Source organism: Hakea prostrata, chromosome 9 (assembly GCF_041222555.1).
Source record: "Hakea prostrata isolate BN-2017 chromosome 9, UWA_Hpros_2, whole genome shotgun sequence".
NCBI lineage: Eukaryota > Viridiplantae > Streptophyta > Magnoliopsida > Proteales > Proteaceae > Hakea > Hakea prostrata.
In genome coordinates this window covers 18,245,008-18,265,972 of record NC_142608.1, presented here as the reverse complement: position 1 = coordinate 18,265,972, position 20,965 = coordinate 18,245,008, and the positions used below count along the sequence as shown (strand labels likewise).

Sequence of the window (20,965 nt, the reverse complement as noted above, 5' to 3'; positions counted from 1 at the left end):
ATGGAGAGCATTCTGTGTCCTAATCTAATCTGGGTTTTAAAACCATGGCTGTAGGTTATCCAGCTCCTTCCATCAAAGGTTATAAACAATTGGAACAATGGTTTGATTCAAGGGTTATATAGTAGAGTTTGTTAAAAAAATAAAATGAACTATAGAAAAATTGTGAACTAAATCAGAATGCTACAGCAGGAGAATTAATATGCTCGTGCTCGCCATGCGAAATTAGCAATAGCTGTTGGATCAGGAGTCCAAATCCTCTCCATCTGAGCAGGCCCAAGATACACAGGGCAGGCCTGTGTCAGCCCAACTATTGGGGGGACAGCCCCTGGATGGAGAGGATCTGAGTTCTTGGATTGGAGCTTTTGGAGGAACCCACAGGCTTGCCTAGTGGCCTTATCTTATCTGAGGCTATAGAGGATAGGCAGATAGCCTATTCAACAGGCAAGCAGAGGCTGTTTGGTCTTTTGGTAACCCATTCCTGGTTTTCACCAGCTATGCCAGGCAATCCCTTATAATGCATCCAGATTCTCGTGCAGTCTGGATTCAGATGTCAGGAACGCAGGTATAAGAAATCAAAGTTTGTGTTTCCATGGTGTATGAAGATGCTGATGCCACTTAGTAACCAGGCTGTTTGTTAAGGATTTGGTTGAAACACTAGAAGGCATGACAAATAGAGGTGATTTGAAGGTTGAAGAAGCCAGAGTAAGTCCCCCTGATTGCTAGGGTTCATAATAGCATTGGTGGATTATTATTAATTTTGAGTTAAAATGTGTTTGGATGAGACCTGGTAGGTGAAAACTGATGGCCTGTTGTTGGGCCCCTAAAAACAAATTGCACAGAAATGGGGGAAACATGCTTTGGGTTCCTGTAATGGGTTTGTGGAACAGAGCCAGGATGGAGGTGGGATCAGATCAATTTATCAATAATGGTAACTGCTAAACATTTTAATGGCTGCTGATGTTCTTTATATATGATTTTGAGCCAATACATATAAGTTCATGTTCTCTAATTTCAGTGGCTTCTAAAATACGGCAGGCTGCTATATATAATTACAATGTATTGAAACATCCATCAAATGATAAGTGCAACACAACCTCACACTGAATTGAAGCAAACATAATTACTTTCTCAACAACTTATTCAACTGCTTTTGATATCAAGGAAAGAGTAAGTTCAAGAAAATATAGAAGGGCGAGTCTGAGTCTTTATTAATATTTATCACATGACCAGCAAAGATGGAGGACATTGATATCTCTGAGGGAGATGTTGCTATGATCATTTCTGATCCCTAAACATAAGGAATTGCCATTCTATGAGTTTCAGGACCTGCTAACATGTCCTCCCACAGCAGATCTGAGAGCGCAAGTGTCAATTCTCCCACCTTGCCTGCCAAGATACAACCAAGCATTTCCATCAGAAGAAAATAACTAATTTTTCTTTGAAAAATAAAAATAAAATCATTTGAGGACTGACAAAACAGCTTTAGGAATACTTTACCATCTCCGATGGGTTCTCCGTCCCACATAATAATTGGTAGTATTGGAAGACCACTTCCTACAAACATCATCTCTTCTGCCCTTTTACCTTCTTCCACAGTTATATTGGTAGTCTTCACACTCTTCAAAAGGCCCTTCTCAACTAATTTGGGTGCTAAAGCAAGAAGCCTCTTTGCAGTGCATCCACTGAGGATCTTATCAAACGACGGCAACAGAAGCTCCTTATTTTGGTTTATAAAAGCGACATTTACATTTGGTCCTTCAGCAACATAACCCTCATCATCCACCCATATTGCAGCAAATGCTCCATTCTCTTCAGCTTCCATCACTGACAAGGCATTTGGGAGGTAATTCACATTCTTCATGGTAGCGAATTCGGGTGACTTCATGGGTACAGAGGAAGTTATCACCTTCACCCCTGCTTTGCATTGGGAGTAGTCATCAGCAATGACTACTGCATAGAATGCAGACGTAGGGCAGCCAGAAGGTGAAAGCAAGAAGTTCCCTGGGCCTGCACTCAACCAATATCTCAAAGAGCCTTTCCTGCACTGTGATACTGCGGCCAGCTGCACAAGAATGCTTCTGAGACTTGATCTTGGGAAAGGAGAAGAGATCTTCGCTTTTGATGCTGATCTCAAAAACCGGTCCAGATGGGTGTCCAGCTCATACAAGTATCTATCAGCAACCCCCAAAAAAAAAAAAAAAACTACATTCTTAATAGGTTCAAGTGTAATGGACCAATCAAAGGTGAGTTTTCATGGCTTAGTTCAGATTTCATGTATTATAAAGGTAAATCAAAGAAGGGAAATTGAAGCACATTTGAAACTACACTTAACATCTAAGAACTAATTATTAACCACCTCCTTACAATATTTTTCTTTAAAAATAAAAAATAATATTTCCTACAGAAATTGAAGGTCTAAATGGATTCATGCTGTGTATAAAAGATAAACCAAACAAATATAAAAAAGTCCTAGGTTCACAGAGCTCAGAAGGTATTAGAAATGCTTGATTAACATCCTCATCCACCAATGAGGATAGATAAAGATGAATTGACTGCTATTTTCTGATGGCAGTAACGATGGGGTTAGATGATCCACTCTTGTTACAAGAAAAAAGAGTCAAGACTGTTGAGAAAATCATAAGATGTTGGAACATACAGTCTGCAGCATCCTTGGGGTCTATATTGATGCAGTGCCAGTGGGCATATGAGCCATGGTCAAGACACAATAATTGTCAAAGAAGTAAAATGAAACAATGTTCTTACCCGCCAAGAATCATCGCTGTATCAAAGACACCATGTCCTCGGTGAACCATATGATCATCAATTGGAATAACCATCATCGCTGGGTCAAGAATAATACCACCAAACACACTAGAATACATAGCTGGGTAAGGTTTCTCTTTGCGTGAGCTCCACTTCTCTTGCAGCTTCGTAAGTAACTGAAGACAGAATTCAGGAGTAGAAAATAAGAAAGGGCAAGAACAAGTGAACAACATCCACTCCACCCCCCAAAAAAAAACCAAAACAAAAGTTTACAACAATATAGAGTTTATGAGAAATGCAGATATCAATTCACTACAATAAGTAGTGGCTGGTATGGAATTGCAGGTGATGAAAATCTCTCGCACGATTTGTGCATAATACAAAGTCTCAGCACATGATCCAGTTTTTACATTTTTATCAACCTCACCCTCTGAAACTACAGAAATGGTTCAACTGTTGAATATCTTCCAAAAGGACCAATCAAAGCCAGAATTTACTTTGAGTTCACAATCATTTTTCTCTATTGGTTGGAAGCTTTACACAAATTTTCACTCCAACGGTATATAGACAACCATGAAGGGCCACCTGGTCAGATGGTATCTCCAGGATCTAGCTACCAATTTTGTATGAACTCATCATAAATGTACTTCTTCCTTACTGCAAAATAAAAAAATAAATGGGGATGGATGGGGCACAAGCATCTTGCCTCGTATATGCCTTTGGTAGGTTACATGATACAGTTGCCTCAAATTATATATTTACTCTTCTTATGTTTTTGTATATGCCTGCAAAGTAATAAATCAATATGATGGATTCATTATAATTTTGCACAGATCACTTATGAGTTCAGTGGTTATGGTGCAGCTAACCCGCCAGGATCCTCTCCCTACAGGTAGCCGGGATGATAACTACTAGGCCATTCAGAATTTTTACATTATTCACACAAACCAATCAACAGAGATGGACATGAATGTAAGCCCACGTAATTAATATAGTAGTTACAAAATTTTAAACCTATGTCATCCTGTCAACTGATTCCTTTGATCCTCTGCAACAAAAAAGTTTCTAGTCGAAAAAAAGGGGGTTTAACAGGTTTGGCCCTTTTTGAACACTATATTCTGGTGAAGGGACTGATAGGTCGATGATGACATGAAAATCACACTCTTAACCAATATGCGATCCTAACAAAAATAAAGGTGAAATTGTGGAATGATAATTAAATTAACAGTAACCCATAATAACACGAAGCACAAACAATACGAGGAATGTTCACCTCCACCGCTGATGAATAGACAGGAACGGCAAGATCACTACCATTGTCAACCTCTGGTGCAGCTATTCAGATCCAAAAATGGAAAGAAGAACCATCAGAATTGAAATGAAAGGATCATCATCCTTCAAAAGAGGAAGCAAATGGGAAATTTTAAAGAAGAAATACCAGAAGAGGTGTTCTCCATGGCGAAATGAAGATTAGAGTGACGAGACAAAATAAGAAGGGCTCAAACTTTTGATTTTCTCCTTCTGCCCACTATCCGTCCAAGCTTCTAACTCAGGCTCAGAGAGACCATATGATGATCTTGAATTGGAAAAATTCGATGTTAAGCTGAATTAGTAACAAAATATATGATTGGATTCATTTTAAGACTGGAAATTCAAATCCCATCTGGTACTGTCACTGATATTGCTCGGAAAAGGCATACAACATGACAGCAGAAAGAAACCAAAACAGAGTAGGGAAAAACAAGGAAACTCTATAAACTACTAGAATTGAAAGTTCCAAAACAGGGCTGTGACTCACTCTTTCTTGTCTCTTCTCCAGTTTCCCACGTTTGGTTAGGATTTGGAGTGCTTTGCGTTGATGCCATGATATTCCCTAAAAATGGATGATGACTGGACTTCAGATAGTGTTGTTATCTTTTCCCTTCGAAGGTCAAAAAATCAAGCCCACATCGAATTGGGATCCTCTATATTCTGATTCGACGCCATGATGGGTTTGCTTCCATGTAGTATGGCAATACTTGATCAAAATATGAGATAGGTTAAAAGGTATTGTTGCTCGAATTTCTGTCACATCAGCTACATAAGAAGACTAGTGGAGCTGCTGGTGCTATGTCAATTTTTTTTCGTATTCCAGCAAATCAGACAATGTTGTTATGTCCATATTCATGCTGGAACGGATAAAATGATTCGTTCATGAGTCATCTTCTGTCATATTTGTAACTGCTTCATGCTAACAGCTCCAGAATATCAAGTGTTGATACTGAAAGAATTGATAAAGAAATGAATCCGGATCTGGACTATTTTATTATGAAGAAAGTTCCCTTTTTCTTCCATAAACAGAGTTTACATGCCCTGAATTTGATATAAACTTGGTGGAAGTATACAATAAGATTTGATGAGATTTAATCTCAAGTTTATACTGCCATTTGTGAAAGCCATGATCAGATAAGATATAGGAATAGAAGCTCTAATGTAATGAAATATAACTTTGTAAGTATTAATTATATTTAATCCAGTGCTGATTGAAGATTTTACATTCCATGATATACATGTTGTAAATGAAAATTATTATTACTTTATTAACATTATAATTATTTTATTCAGATGATTTCCTCTTTGATGAAATGCTCAGGAGCCCTAAGGAGTAAGGACAGGCATCCAACGAGCAGCTGATTTAGTTCCTCTACACCTTTGAATGCCTTTGGCAGAAAGCTCTCATTCTCCCCAGTGCATCTTCAAGAGAATATGGATCAATAGCAAAGGTGATGCGGAGCCAGTTTTTCAATCCCACCACAAAACCTGCAATGAATGTCATTCCAAATCCATTACAAAGCACTTTAATTCCTGAAAATAAGTGGTTTGGCTAGTGCATCACAAGTTAAAAATTCAAGATATGAGTAATTCTCAGCTTTTTTTTATATTTTCTCCCTCACCTGGAAGAACAATCACAGATTCTTCTTTGGCCAACTTGAAGCAGAAGTCCATATCGTCCTTAATGTCTTGCAGAAGCCCAAAATTCGGTTTTACCTGCATTTGCAAGAAAAAAGCAAGAAGACCTTTAGCTCCTATATGATTCCAAGTGCAACAAACCCAATTTTCCAGGTTCCTTACCATTATAAACATGGATCCCTCTGCTTTATGTGGACAATTAATGCAATCAATCTCGTTCAGCTTCTGATAACAAATGTCAGAAGTGTCCTTCAACAAATTTATGTTCTTCTGAAAGAAATCTTCTTTTGTGTTCTCAAGGATTTGTGGAAGTGCTGCCTGTGAGTTAAGCATTTTGTCATGAAACATCAAGTGAGCACGACAATTAAATGGTTCTAGAAAGAACAAAATTTGAACAATGGGTACATCCAACAGTAATGGTTTCAGAGATGAGCTTCAAATAAGTGACTTGGGAGAACTAATGATACACAGTACATTTCACCTGATTCCTCTATTTTATCTGATGTTTGGATAACTTATGTTTGTAAACAGCAATTAAATCTTTTAAGAAACAAACTGATCCAAAATCTAACGTTGCTTATGGCTACCAATTAATTATCCATAGCAAAGAAAGGAAAATGACACATTTTTTAAATTAAATCAAGATAGTCGAAGCCAATAAATGCAGAAAATATATGGTAATTGAATAAAGCCAGGAGAAAAGCCAGGATACCTTTGGTTGTTGAGCAACCTCTATTATTTTGGGATGCAATCCAGACAAGTTAACATGAGTCTATCTAGTCTACCTGTCTAGTATCATTGATCACATTTGATTGCTTGGGTCATGTGTCAATCTAAACACTCGATTTTCAGATTTTGTTTTTTCATACCAATGAGGCATCATTAGCTTCTGTGGTTGGTTTGCCCAGGGATCAAATGGTTTTCAAAACCCAGCAACTCTTGAACTACAGAGCATGACACATGCATACTTAGTTATCCATAAAAAGTATGGCAGAAACAACCATGCATCTGATATACAAACCTGAATAAAAGTTACTGGATCAACAGAAATATTGAGGTACCCCTTAATACAGTCCACAATCTGAGGCAAATGACAACAAAATAGAAGTCAGCACAGGTTGTCACATTAAAAACCAATAACTTGTTAAAATTTTAGTCTGCTCTTACACTAAAGCAGTTGGAAAAAAACTCATATTGTTGGTAAATCATTATCTGTACATGTAAATTACATATACAAATCAAATTTATGCATGTTGTAGTTAAAAAGGGAAATTTTTGGGTCTCGTTTACTTGTAAGAGTGATAAATAAGCCAATGGAGGGTTAGTAGAATCATTAAGAACCTGACTTTCAGAGGAGAGGTGTTGTGGGTTCAACCCTTGCTGGCGGCATATGTAATATCCCCATCCCAATTAACAAAAAAAAAAAAAAAAAAAAAGAGTGATAAATAAGACGTTGCCTTCATAATTATGGCTAGAGAAAATGGCATTACCCCGCTCTTAGCTTGATCACTGCCAAACACCTCTCCTCTGTAACTAGAAGATGTGTTACCCTCCCTGTTCCCTAGAAACCCTTGCAACTTACCTCATTCATTGGCTTTGCTGTTAAGTCATCCCAACAGACAAATTTAACCTTCTTTTAGCCCCCCAAATGCTCTGTCCCAACATTATAGAGGTAGGTAAAGGAACACCCTCTTGAATTGCCTTTATCATTAGCCCCTTGCCATCCAATGCTGAGCTGGCTGTTTCCCTTAGTCAAATCATTTTTCTACTTGGTGAATATTTTAGTATATCCTTTATGAATTGCATACTTATCTATTAGAAGTATGACTGCTCCATACTCAATGTAGGAGACAGCTGACAAAGTGTATTGTGGGCAATGGAAGAAACACATAATGCTAAAACCAATGTAGGATGAGAACAGTGGATAAGTTAAGGATCAGAATTACCCTAGTTGTTTTAAGAATGCCATTAGGATCGTTTGTCACCAACCAACCAAGTCTCCAACCAGGCACTATCCATCTTTTGGATATGGAGCCGAGAGTAAGAACTGGAACAATGGAAGCAAACACTCCCATTGGCACAAAAGGCTTGCTCCCAAAAGTGAGGTGATCATAAACCTCATCCGAAATTACCAGAATTCCGAGCTTTCTCGCAGTTTCAGCAACCTGAAGGAAAACAAACCCCCAATTAACTGGGTGAACGTCTATCCTAATCAAGAACCAAAATTTTCTTTTGAAAAAAAATAAACAAACCAATGTCAATCAATTACCTTCTTCAAACGTTCATAAGTGAAAACATTCCCACAAGGATTGCCAGGGTTAATGATAACTATTGCAACTGTGTTCTCATCTGCAAGAGCTTCAATCGCATTGAGATTAACCTCCCAACCCTTTTCGGGAAGAAGATCAAAGAACCGATATTTCGAGATTGCTATAAGCCGCACGAACCTCATACAAAGGGTAACCCGGTCTAGGAAGCAAAATATTAGCTCCAGGGCGAGCCAATGCACATAATGCCACTTCAATCGCTTGCGTACAACCGATAGTGATGAAAACATCTTCAGCTGTTAACTTGTATGGAAGATCAGTTGAAAGATGCTCTGCCACTGCCCTATACTCGTGAAAGAGAAGATGAACATTTACTACAGCATAAATATAAAATTAAGAAATCTCTTAATCCTATGTTACTTCCATTCTTAACCCACAAATTTTGAAGAAAAAACAAAAAGGGGTAAGCCTGAAATCATATTCTAGTAATAGAGTAAGGAATCCACTATTAATGACTACCTGGAAGCAGAAGGAAGACCAACAGTGGGAGCATAACAGTTGAAATTAGCAGAGTGAAGAGCATTGGCGAGAGCTTTCTCTGCTACCTTGGCAGTTCGGAAGCAAGGAAAGCGAGAAGGATCGCCATGGCCGAGAGGAATAGTGGGTCTGGGGTCTGAAGGATTAATATTATCCTTGAGAAGGCCAAGAACACCTCTAATAGAGATTTCAGGAAGTGTATCTAGGTCTTTGTTCCCTCTGAAACACCAGTGTGTACCATTCTCACTCTTCGTTCCGTTCTGCAACTTCAAACTCGAACTCATACCTCCCAAACCATTCTCCATTATCTTCAAGTCGTTTCCGTTCTCCATTAGAACTTTTTTTCTGTGGAGACTAGAAACCTTACTTATTATCAGAAACGGAGCCTGAGACCACTCAGAAGCGGCTCATGCAGATATATAGGGGGAGAGAGAGAAACGCTCGTCCCGGTAGTCTAGACTCTAGAGTGACACGCCTCTCGTCCACGACGGACCGGACCCACACCGTCGCTGGAGAGAATTCCCCCATACCTAATCCCAACGGTAAGCGGAAACCGGGAACAGGCGTACGGAACGTGACAGAGTTTACAGGTCTAAGGACCAAATTAGGAGAATCATGGGACCCGAAGATTCTCTGGTTGTGGTTTCATCGACAGGTCAGCTAAAATGTGGATAGCTTCGCTTTCGTTCCGACAGAAGCCTTCCCCTGCCGAATCCGGATCGTCACCCTATCAGAGTAGCTTTCGTTCCGACATAAGCCTTCCCTTGCCGAATTCGGATCATCACCCCATCAGGATAGCAATCTATGCTTCCTGACGGCTTTACCACCACAAATCATGTGGGACCCACAGGTAAAACTTTAACAGCAGACAAATCCACAAGGGGTGTAAATGGATAACTGAAATTCAGTTATAAATTTACATCCACATCCGCATTCGTGACAGCAGACAAGTACACAAGCCAATAAGGGTGTAAATAGATAACTGAAATTTAGTTCTAAATTTACATCTACATCCGCATTCGTGCAAGGATATATAAATTTATCCAATTATTAATAGGATGCAGATATGATATAATATGGTATACCCATTTTCTATTGATTGTTATCCGATAAAGTTATCCAATTAAGTTACTTTTTGGATTTGTTTTGCTTATTTTTATAAAATTTTCAATTGAGATGTATGACTACTTGATAAATAAAAAATAACAATGAACTGGATGAACCACGGTCGGTTTGATTAATCTGGTTGGGACCTATTCAAGAACCGAGTGAAGAGATAGCATAAGCATAAATAAACTCGACGGTTATAGAAAGAGACGCAATCCTGAGATAGGTGATTGTGCTTTACATGGAAATTGTAACTAACTCAGATGAAAGGGGAAAAACCTTACTATCAGAAGGCCATAAAAGAGAACTATAAATGAATCTAATAATCGAGAATAAGAGGTGAATACTATATAAACTAAAGTATCATACAAATCAAAGCTATCTGAATCGTTTCCTTCCATTATTGTTTTCAATTAAGCTCTGCACTAGAGCTTTGTGGCGATTCACTTATTGACTTAGCCTTTAAAGGTGGCTTCCCGATCACAGAGTCGGCTCACATCTAACGTTGTTTTGTAGGAATTCAAAGGTTGATCAATTTTTGGACACATCATTTGGCACCATTTGTGGAAAATGCTTCAAAAAGCCATGGTAAATACCAAATCTACGATTCAGAGGCATCAAAATCATATTCATCCACCTCCTTCGGGTGAAAATCTTGCTCCTCCAGAGGAGAATCACGCTCGTGAGGATGATCAGCACAAGGAAGAAGAGGTAGCTAGAGGAGTCCATATGAACGACCAGATTAGGGAGATTCAGATGATCCCAATCATTCAAAAACGGATGAATCAAAGCCAGCAGCAGATGAATAAAATGCAGATTCAATTCCTCAAGATGCAAGCTATGCTCCGAAGGATGGCTAGACGATCGGGGACTCCAAGGAACTTGAATCTCCATGATCGTGAAGAGACAAGAAGACAGGCCCGAAGGATCGAAAGAAGGAATTATCCAATAAGATGACGTTCCCCGCGAAGGGAAAGAAACCCAATCGAGGGTCAGAATTTTTGATTGCCGCCTGGAAGGAATTCAAGGCATCAGGAAGCAGAAGATGAATGATCGGGATTACAGAGAATGAGAGAACTTCCAAGGAGAGATGAACTTGAGGTTCGAGATCAGTCACAAGAAAGTCAAATGGGGACTCTAACCAGGATCGAGAGAGGGGTACAAATGTATTCAAATTGATTGAAAACTGGCAACATAAATCAAAATTGGGATAGCTTACGAAGGGCAAGAAGTTAGATGATATATACTAGATTATCAGAAAGACCCCTTTCGTTGATGCCATAGCCAGGTATGAATTCCCCCATAATTTCAAACTCTCCACCTTCTCTTTGTTCGATGGATGTGGGGATCTAGTGGCCCATATGAGTTACTACCAACAAACAATGTTGGTTGCTTGGAATTCGGACGAGATCTTGTGCAGAGTGTTCGGGTCCTCCCTAACGGGAGTAGCTCAAAAGTGGTTCTCGAACTTACCATCGGGAAAGATAGCTAATTTCGATGAGCTCGCTTGGAAATTTATCGGTCCATTCCAAAGTGGAATACAAACCAAGAAGACTGAAGAGACTCTCTTCACTGTCAAGCAAGTGAAGAACGTGGCTATTTGGGACTATCTGCAGAGATTCAATAAGGCGACCATGTATATCGAGAACCTTGATAAGCAGGTGGCCAAGATAGCCCTTTTTATTGGTCTCTCCAACAGACGAATCCTAGAGTTGTTGTTGTAGGACATGCTGACCACGTATGCTGAACTTATTCAAAGATGCTAAAAGCAAGCAGAAGTTATAGAAAATCCTTGACGCTTGGCAGGGGGAGGCGAAGACAGCGAATAAGGAGTAGAAGGCTTTTGAAAAAGGCCAAGGCTTGAAAGCACAAAACAATGATCGTGGAAACAAGGGATGATAGGGATGGAGACAACGTTCATCGATCATGCTGATTACATTCCAATGAATGCACGACACTCGAAGATTCTGATGCAAATCAAGGATCGGGATATCTTGAGATGGCCACCTAAGATGGTGTCTAAGCTTGAAGAAAGGTACATGAACAAATATTTTCGATTCCACACGGATTATGGACATTACATTGATGAGTGCCAACACCTAAAGGCGGATATTGAAAATCTAATATCCCAATGGCATCTAGCGAGTTACGTAAAGTGTAGAGAAGAAGATCAAGAGAGGAGGACAACCGGTGAAAAAAGAAGAGAACAATCGGGAAGCAGAGACCATCGGCCTGAGGCTTCCAACTCAAAGAAAGGGAAGGAGACTGCAAGAGCTAGGCGGTCCCCAATCCTCACAATATTCGGAGGATCAGAGCCTGAATTCCTCAGAAAGCTAAAAGTAAAATCAAAGTTCGTGGGATCGGGAGAACTAATCAAGAAAAGAAAAAGACTGAATCTAGAGGAAACCATTGTGTTTTCAATGAGGAAGATGAAAGAGGTATATGTGCTCCACATGACAACGCAAATTGTCATAAAATTTGAGATTGATCGTCAGGAAGTACACCGAGTGCCGGTCGTCAGTAGATCTTTTGTCCTATGAGGCGTATCAGAAGTTGAAGATGGAAGAAGATTTGATGAAACCAACTTCAACCCACTGGCTTTGTTAGGTCATCAACCGTGGTAGAAGGATAAGTGTAACTAGACTTAACAGTTAGTACAATGGACTGATTCATCGCATAGTCGAGAGAACAATGCTTACTGTTTTTTAAAGCGTTGAAAATTTTGAAGGCTAGTAAAGAAGTACAATGGACAGAGGAATTGCAAAAGGCGTTTGAAAGCCTGAAGGAGATATTGGGAAAACCACCATTGTAATCCCAACTAGAGAAAGGCAAAACATTACAATTATACCTAGCATCTTCAGCTTCGGTGGTAGGTGGAGTCCTGGTTTGGGAAAAAGACAAAAAGCAGTGGCCAATCTATTACATTAGTCACATACTTCTTAATGCTTAAACTAGGTACTCAGAGATCAAGAAACAAGCCTTGGCCTTAGTAATGGCAGCAAGGAAGCTGAGGCCTTACTTCCAGGCACACCTGATCAAGGTATTAACTACTTTCTCCTTAAGGAAAGTACTTCGTAAGCCAGACCTTTCTGGAAGGATGGTCGGTAGAACTTGGCAAGTACCAAGTAAATTTCAAACCCCAAACAACCATAAAAGCTCAGGCTTTGGCTGATTTTGTAGTAGAAACCACGACTCTTATAGAAGAAATGGCCAAACAAATTACCCCAGCGATGTGGGACATCTACGTAGAGGGTTCAAGTAACAAGCAAGGAGGAGGAGTTAGAGTTCTACTAAAGAGTCCAAGAGGGTTCATCATTTAGTATGCATTAAAGTTCAGGTTCAAAGCAAGCAACAATGAGGCTGAGTACGAAGCTTTTTTGGCTGGCCTTCGGTTGGCAAAAGCACTCGACATCCTAGAGATAATTGTTTACAACGATTCGCAGCTTGTTGTTAATCAAGTTCAAGGGGAGTTCGAGATTAAGGAGTCTCAATTGCAGAAGTATCAGGAAATGATACAAACACTAAAAAAGGAATTTAAAGAAGTTCTAGTCTATCAAATCCAGAGGAAGGAGAAAAATGGCAGATGAGCTGTCTAGATTGGTGAATGCAAAGGTAAAAACCCTCGAGCCTTTGGTGTACATCGAAGAACTGGATTCCCCAAGTACGAGGAGCAAAGAAATGATGTATGTGGAAGACGATCGCTATTGGATGGACTTGATCGTGGAATACCTTTGGGATGATCATCTACTTGATAATCCAAAGGATGCACGACTTATTAGAATTCGGGCTGCAAGGTTCACCATACAGAATGGAAGACTATACCGCAAATCTTATGTGGGACCCTCATTACATTGTTTGAGGTCAGAAGGAATGAAGACAACACTAGCGGAGGTTCAAGAGGGCATTTGCGGGGTGATGAGCACATTTATGTGTGAAATCTTAGGGCATAAAACATGCATTTTACACACTTAGAGTGGAGCTACCTTGGGTTTTATGTTGTTTATACAGATTTTAAGATTTTTCAGGATTTAAGCAAATACTTGGAGTTTTGGGTATAAAACATGCAATTTTACATATCAAGAGGTCCGTTCAAATTCTCAAGTGTGAAAATGGGCCTGATTTGGAGCATGATGGGCTAGAGATGCGATTATGGGCCAACTCTAGAATATCTTAGAAATGAAGAAGCCAATTTTGATCTATGACTGAGATTAGTTAGGATTTTTATTTTATTTTACTTTATTGTAGTTGAAAAATATATGGGACCCACAAGTAGTTAAAGATTAGGATTTTCTATTTTTTTTTTAGATTTTCTCTTTTGTTACCTTAATTTCATAGAGGATGGATTTGAGATGGCATGCCTACAGTCGTGCATCTACCATCTCCTAAGCCCCTCTATACCATTTTGCATTGCATGCATGTAGATTAACATGTAGATTAGCATTTGTATATTCTTTAAGATTTCCTTAATTACCTTCGTGTAAATTTCTTGTAAGTATTCACGCACGCCACTAGTCGCGCATATATATATATATATATGATATGGAGAAATTATGATCAAGACCGGGTTCATACCGGTTCGACCCTCAACCCCGATCGAGACAGAGGGAACCGACTAGCTCCCGAACGAACCGGATCCAGAAGATGGCTTGCTGAGGAAGAAAACTTATTCATCTACAAGCACGCCCTAATCCGACTTATGGATTAAGTTAATTACCCTAATGATGATAGACTCGAATTGACGGCTGCGGATAATCATTATCGAAGGGATAATCATCACATAACCTAAAGGTTATCTCAGGAGTCCTCTACTAGTCCAAACTAGTAGAAGTCTATTGCTCAATGGATCTAACTGTTAAGATCCAACAACTACCCAAGGAAGGCTCAAGTGCATCCAACGAAGGAGATTCGAAGGTACACTCTATATAAACCTCACTACCATACGAGGTGAGGAGGATCTGAAAAACACACAATCTGAGACTCAGACTCAGGCTCAGATACATACTGATAGACGTAAACTATCAGCGGCTTGCGATCTAGATCACCTTTCCCAGTTATTTATTCCTTAGCTCTGTGCTTCTAGCAGAGCCGTTTGTGATTAAGTTCATCAACTGACTTAGCCTTCGGAGGTGGACTCCCGACCCCCGCGGTCGGGCCACATCTGACGCTTTCGCTTTGCAGGTCATCACGAGGAGATCTAAGGGCTGAGCAGATTTTGGACGCATCATTTGGCTCCGTCTGTGGGAAACGACTTGAAAAGCCATGGTGACTAGATCAGCAGCAGCCACTGCACAGCGCAATTCCGGTGTTCAAATCCCTGGAGCGAATAATCCAGATATTCCCCAGGGAAGCCAAAATCCTATCGAGGTAGATGGTGGTCAAGGAGGACGTAATCCTCCTGATACATTCCAAGATCAATTGGATTAGGTAAAGATTCAACTTTTGGAGGTGAGCCAAGCACTCCGCATGCTCACCAGACGAGTGGTTTTACCACAAGAACCTGATCAATGCGATTCAGGGAGACGTGCGTTGCCACGTGATCAAAGATTGGCTGAAGACCGGAATATCGGTCATAATTTTCGTGAAGGAGACCGAGGACCTAGGATGATTGACGATCAACCTAGGCAAGACGATCGGTTCGAAAGACCGCAAGAGAGTACAACTGATTCAAATACAAGGTTGGATACAGGGGTAAGAACTCACTCACCAACTGTCAGAAGAACCGTTCGTGATGATCGAATAGCACGGGATGATCGTGTTAATCGAGGTCGTGATCATATCGCTGAAGATCACCCGACCCAGATTGGTCAGGAATTGGCCAACATCAATGAGAAATTAGGGCAGTTGGCTAAGGGAAGGATAACTGAGGACATTTACTCAGTCATTCGGAAGACCCCCTTTGCCGAGCCAATTGCGGGATATCAGTTTCCCCATAACTTTCGTTTGCCTACCTTTTCTACATTCGATGGCTCCGGAGATCCAACAGCTCACATTGGCTATTACCAACAGACCATGGCAATTTCAGGTAATTCTGATGAAATTTTATGCAGGGTTTTTGGTTCATCTCTAACTGGAGCAGCACAAAAGTGGTTTTCGAACCTCCCCTCTGGAAGGATCGTAAACTTTGATGAATTGGCGCGCAAATTCATAGGGCGATTCCAGAGTGGAATACAGGTCAAAAAGACAGAGGAAACTTTGTTTACTATCAGACAAGGAAAAAACGAATCAATTAGAGAGTTTCTGAAAAGATTCAACAAAGTAACGATGGAGATAGAAAATTTGGATGAGCAAGTAGCCAAAACTGCTCTATTCACGGGACTCACTAATCGGAAACTCCTGGAGTTATTACTACAGGATATGCCTGCGACTTATGCTGAGTTGGTACAGAGATGCCAGAAGCAGGCTGAAGTCATGGAGATTCTAGATGCGCGCCAAGGAGATAATAAAGTCTCCAATAAGGAACTGAAGGCTCCTGAGCAGAAGCAAAAGCCAAAGAAAAATGTCCGTGATCGGGTTGGAAAATCTCAGGCTTGGCGCCAACGGTCTCCCGGTAAAAGTGAGTACACTCCATTGAATGTTCCTTGGGCTGATATTTTAAATATCATCAAAAGAAAAAATATCTTGAAGTGGCCGCCTAAAATTCTTTTGAAACCCGGAGAGCAATAGGATCGAGAAAAGTATTGTCGATTCCACAAGGACTATGGTCATTATACGAATGACTGCCGTCATCTGAAAGCAGATATTGAGAGATTAATATCTCAGGGACACTTGTCCAGTTTTGTTAGCAGAAGGAGGGAGGAGCCACGCGCGGCTGCTCTTAAAAGGGATCATTCGGTTAGTTCAGAACGATCAAGGGAGGCTCCAAAGTCTAAGAAGGGCGAGGAGGTGATTGAAGCTACTCGGTCACCGATCCTTACCATCTTCGGGGGACCAAAGCCCGAATCACTCCGGAGTTTGAAAACAAAATCCAAATTTGTCGGAACCGGAGAGACACAGAAGCGAAAAAAGCTGAATGGTGAAGATTCTATCACCTTTGGCGAGGAGGACGAAAGAGGCGTTTGTTTACCTCATGATGACGCCATAGTCATCAAGGTAGAGATTGCACGTCGGGAAGTGCATAGAGTTTTGGTTGATACAGGGTCTGCAGCTGACCTAATTTCTTATGAAGTGTATCAAAAATTGAAGGTAGATCAGGATTTGATGGAACCTTCATCCACACATCTATATGGTTTTGCAGGGTCATTTGCGGTGGCGGAAGGATCGGTCCAGTTGGACTTATCTATTGGAAGTTTTCCTAAGGAAACAAGCGTCCGAATCAATTTTTTGGTGGTTCGGGAACTGCCAGCTTACAATATTATCCTCGGGCGACCATCTTTATCCAGGATAGGTGCTATTGTTTCGACAAAACACCTGAAGATAAAATTCCCGACTGATATGGGAATTGGTCAAGTCTCCTCTGACCAGAGGATCTCTCGGCAATGTGACGTTGCCTATTTAAAAGACAAGGAGGGCCCGAGGAAGGTAACTGCCCTACCTATAGAAGTTCGAGACGATCGAGAAGAAGCAGAGATGCAAAGACCCGAACCAGTGGAGAAGCTAGAACAAATCCAGCTGTGTACTTAGGATAAGAAAAAGATTACTTATATCGGGTCTGAACAGCTGGAGGAATTTAAAGATGAGTTGAAGTTATTTCTTCAACAGAATAAGGATGTATTTGCATGGTCTGCTGAGGACATGCCAGGAATCGATCGGGCTCTCGCAGAGCACAAAATCTGGATAGATCCTAAGGTGAAACCAGTGATACAGAAAAGGAGAAATTTCTCCATTGAAAAGTATGAAGCCATTCGTAATGAAGTTGAAAAACTCAAGAATTCTGGTTTCATAGAACCAATTGAATGCCCAACTTGGTTGGCCAACGTGGTAATGGTAAAAAAGGCAAATGGGAAGTGGAGGATGTGTACAGATTACACAGATCTTAACAAGGCTTGCCCTAAAGATTGCTATCCGTTGCCTCGGATTGACCTCTTGATAGATGCGACTGCAGGATATGAAACTCTAAGTTTCATGGATGCCTACTCAGGGTATAATTAGATCCTTATGAATAAGGAGGATGAGAAGTTTATAGCTTTCATGACTGATCGTGAAAGCTATTATTATAAGGTCATGCCTTTTGGCCTGAAGAACGCATGAGCAACATATCAGAGGACCGTCAACAAGATTTTCAAAGATCTGATAGGAAAGAATGTTGAAGCTTATGTTGATGACATGCTAGTGAAGAGCTTTACAAAAGCAAATCATATTGCAGATTTGACTGAGGTATTCACAGTACTGCGAAAGTATCAAATGAAGCTGAACCTAGAAAAGTGCGCCTTTGGAGTTTCCTCGGGCAAATTTTTGGGTTTCATGGTATCACAGAGAGGAATGGAGGCTAATCTTGCCAAAATACAAGCTCTGGTTGATATGGAGGCTCCCAAAACTGTTCGTGATGTACAGTGTTTAACAAGGAGAGTTGCTGCTTTGAATCGATTCATCTCCAAGTCTGGAGAAAAATGTTTGCCTTTCTTCAAGGCACTCAAAGATTTGAGGGGCAGCAAGGAAGCAAAATGGACCGAAGAGTGCCAGAAAGCTTTCGAGGAGTTAAAAGAAGCACTAGGACAACCACCGATCTTGTCCAGACCAGAGAAGGGGGAAATATTACAGCTATATCTAGCGACGTCCCTTTCAATGGTCGGTGCAGTACTTGTTCGAGAAAAGATAAAAAACAGTGGCCGATTTACTATGTAAGCCACGTGTTGCTAGATGCGGAGACAAGATATTCGCAGATTGAGAAGCGTGCTCGGCTCTCATGATGGCCGCCAGGAAGCTAAGGCCATACTTTCAGGGTCATCCAATTGAGGTATTTACAACTTTTCCTCTTAGTAAAGTTCTTAATAAACCTGATTTATCTGGAAGGATGGTGTCCTGGTCGGTCGAACTCAGCGAGTTCCAAGTGAGCTTTAAGCCCGGAAGCGTAATCAAGGCTCGGGCGTTAGCCGATTTTGTAGTAGAAACTACTCGCACCGGTGGAATCCACCATCGAGGATCCCATTATACCAACCACTTGGGAGGTATATGTAGATGGTTCGAGTAATAAAGATGGAGCGAGGAGCTGGAATTCTATTAAAAAGTCCAGCAGGATTTATTATTCGATATGCTTTGAGATTTGCATTTGAAGCAAGTAATAATGAAGCGAGAATATGAGGCTCTGATAGCTGGACTTCGGTTATCAAAAGCATTATCTATTGCAGACGTTACTATTTATAGTGACTCTCAACTTATAGTCAACCAAGTCCAGGGGGAGTATGGTATTAAAGAACCACGCTTGCGGAAATATCAAGAGATAGTGCGGGCATTTCAAAACCAATTTCGGAATTTGAAGATATCTCGGATTTCGAGGAATGAAAATTCGGGAGATGAGCTATCCCGACAGCCAATGCCAAAGAAAAGAATCTAGACCCTTCGGCATATTGAAGAGATAACTTCCAAGTTACATGAGAAAGAAATTCATATGAAGCGGAGCGCGGATGGATCCGATAATCGAGTATCCGAGGGATGACAAATTACCCGAGGATCCGAAAGAGGCAAGGTTGATCAAGAACGACAGCGAGATTTGTCACGAATGGGAGACATACAAAGATCTTATCGGACCCCTTATGAGATGTATAGGCCCCGAGGAGCAAAATCGCTTTGGCGAGGTCATGAAGGAATTTGTGGAGCTCACATGGGTGGACGAGCCCGGCCCACAAAATTCTAAGACTTGGGTTATATTGGCCTAAGGTCCAAGAGGCTGCTATGGAATATGTTCGTCGGTGTGGTAACTGTCAAATTCATGCTACAGTATCGAAGCGCCCGGCTGAAACCATGACTTCAATTCTAGATCCCATTCCCTTTGCGATGTGGGGAATTGATATCATGGGCAAATTCACCAAGGTGTCAGGCGGACGGGAATATCTGATAGTAGCAATTGATTACTTCACGAAATGGGTTGAAGCCAGTGCACTGGCAGCAATTACTGAGAAAAAAGTGGAGAAATTCGTGCTTGAGTCAATCATATATCGCTTTGGGATTCCAAAGATTATCGTCACTGACCATGGTACTCAGTTCGACTGTCCGCAATTTGAGCAATTTCGCTGAACATATATGATCGAGCATCGTATGTCCTCAGTGGCATACCCCCAGAGCAATGGATAGGTAGAGGTTACTAACCGAACGCTACTGGAAGGAATAAAGGGAAGACTCAAAGCTGACAAAGCTTCTTGGGTCAAAGAACTTCATAATGTACTATGGGCCTATAGAACTACGGTTCGAACACCCACAGGAGAAACTCCATTCAGGTTGGCATATGGATTTGAAGCATTGGCACCAGTGGAGATAATGGCGGGGACATTACGGGATCGAGAGTTCGAGGAAAAAGAAAATGAGCAAGGACTGCTTGATAGTCTTGATCTGTTGGACGAAGTTCGGGCAAAAGCAATAGCACGAACTCAACATTATCAAAGAAGGATAGCGTCTCATTATAATACTCGAGTGAAGAATTGTCGGTACTTAGCCGGAGATTTGGTGTTGAGAAACACCTTAGCTTCCGACCCGCGTCACCAAAGAAAATTGGACCCTTCCTGGGAAGGACCTTATATGGTTGTAAAACCAGTTGGTTCAGGAGCTTACAGGCTGAAGAACATCAACACCCAGAAAGAGTTGGATCGGTCGTGGAATGCCAGGCATCTCAAAAAGTTTTATCCTTGATGATGATTTCAATTTTGTTCGCGATGTAAACATTTTCAACTCAATCAATGCAATTTTTGGCTTTCAACAAATTATCTTTTGATTGGGGGGCATCATACACCACATTCAAGAGCAAGATCCAACTATAAGGCATTGGATGAAAATCCGTGTGGGTCCTTCAACACTTATGGAATTTTTTTGGATCTTCTTAAGTCGAGGCATCGGATGAAAATCCGAGTGAGTTCCTTTTGCAAGGCGTCGGTTTGAAACCCGAGTAAGTTCCTTCAAGACTTATTGAATTTTCGAATTATCCTTAAGTAAAGGCATCGGTTTAAAACCCGAGTGAGTTCCTTCTCAAACTTATTGTATTTCTCCGAAAATCCTTAAGTAAAGGCATCGGTTTAAAACCCGAGTGAGTTCCTTCTCAGACTTATTGTATTTCTCCGGAAATCCTTAAGTAAAGGCATCGGTTTAAAACCCGAGTGAGTTCCTTCTCAGACTTATTGTATTTCTCCGGAAATCTTTAAGTAAAGGCATTGTTTCAAACAACTAAGACCTAATGCAACAGCGATTCAAGTGGCTAG

The 20,965-nt window shown here is 40.8% G+C and overlaps 1 protein-coding gene and 1 pseudogene across 2 annotated transcripts; both read right to left on the bottom strand.

Moving 5' to 3' along the window:
* Nucleotides 1-1,105: 1,105 nt before the first annotated feature.
* On the bottom strand, nucleotides 1,106-4,464 carry LOC149004907 (D-amino-acid transaminase, chloroplastic-like). Its single transcript, XM_089168247.1, has 5 exons — nucleotides 4,202-4,464; nucleotides 4,037-4,098; nucleotides 2,764-2,939; nucleotides 1,498-2,171; nucleotides 1,106-1,386 (listed from the first exon to the last, which is right to left on the bottom strand). Exons 1-5 carry the CDS (start codon nucleotides 4,218-4,220, stop codon nucleotides 1,289-1,291), a joined length of 1,029 nt encoding a protein of 342 aa, XP_089024373.1. The 5' UTR covers nucleotides 4,221-4,464; the 3' UTR covers nucleotides 1,106-1,288.
* A 292-nt stretch (nucleotides 4,465-4,756) lies between these two features.
* On the bottom strand, nucleotides 4,757-9,266 carry LOC149004906 (putative aminotransferase TAT2; annotated as a pseudogene). The gene is made up of 7 exons (XR_016175539.1): nucleotides 8,499-9,266; nucleotides 7,982-8,322; nucleotides 7,659-7,877; nucleotides 6,734-6,793; nucleotides 5,875-6,030; nucleotides 5,697-5,790; nucleotides 4,757-5,562 (listed from the first exon to the last, which is right to left on the bottom strand). The product of XR_016175539.1 is annotated as a putative aminotransferase TAT2 (transcript).
* Nucleotides 9,267-20,965: the final 11,699 nt, after the last annotated feature.

What these genes read in the sequence shown, in the direction of transcription:
- LOC149004907 (XM_089168247.1), bottom strand. An exon ending in TCTATTCATCAGCGGTGGAG is followed by an intron (nt 2,940 to 4,036) that starts GTGAACATTCCT and finishes TTCTGTCTTCAG; the next exon opens with TTACTTACGAAGCTGCAAGA. An exon ending in CGGAGAACCCATCGGAGATG is followed by an intron (nt 1,387 to 1,497) that starts GTAAAGTATTCC and finishes GTATCTTGGCAG; the next exon opens with GCAAGGTGGGAGAATTGACA.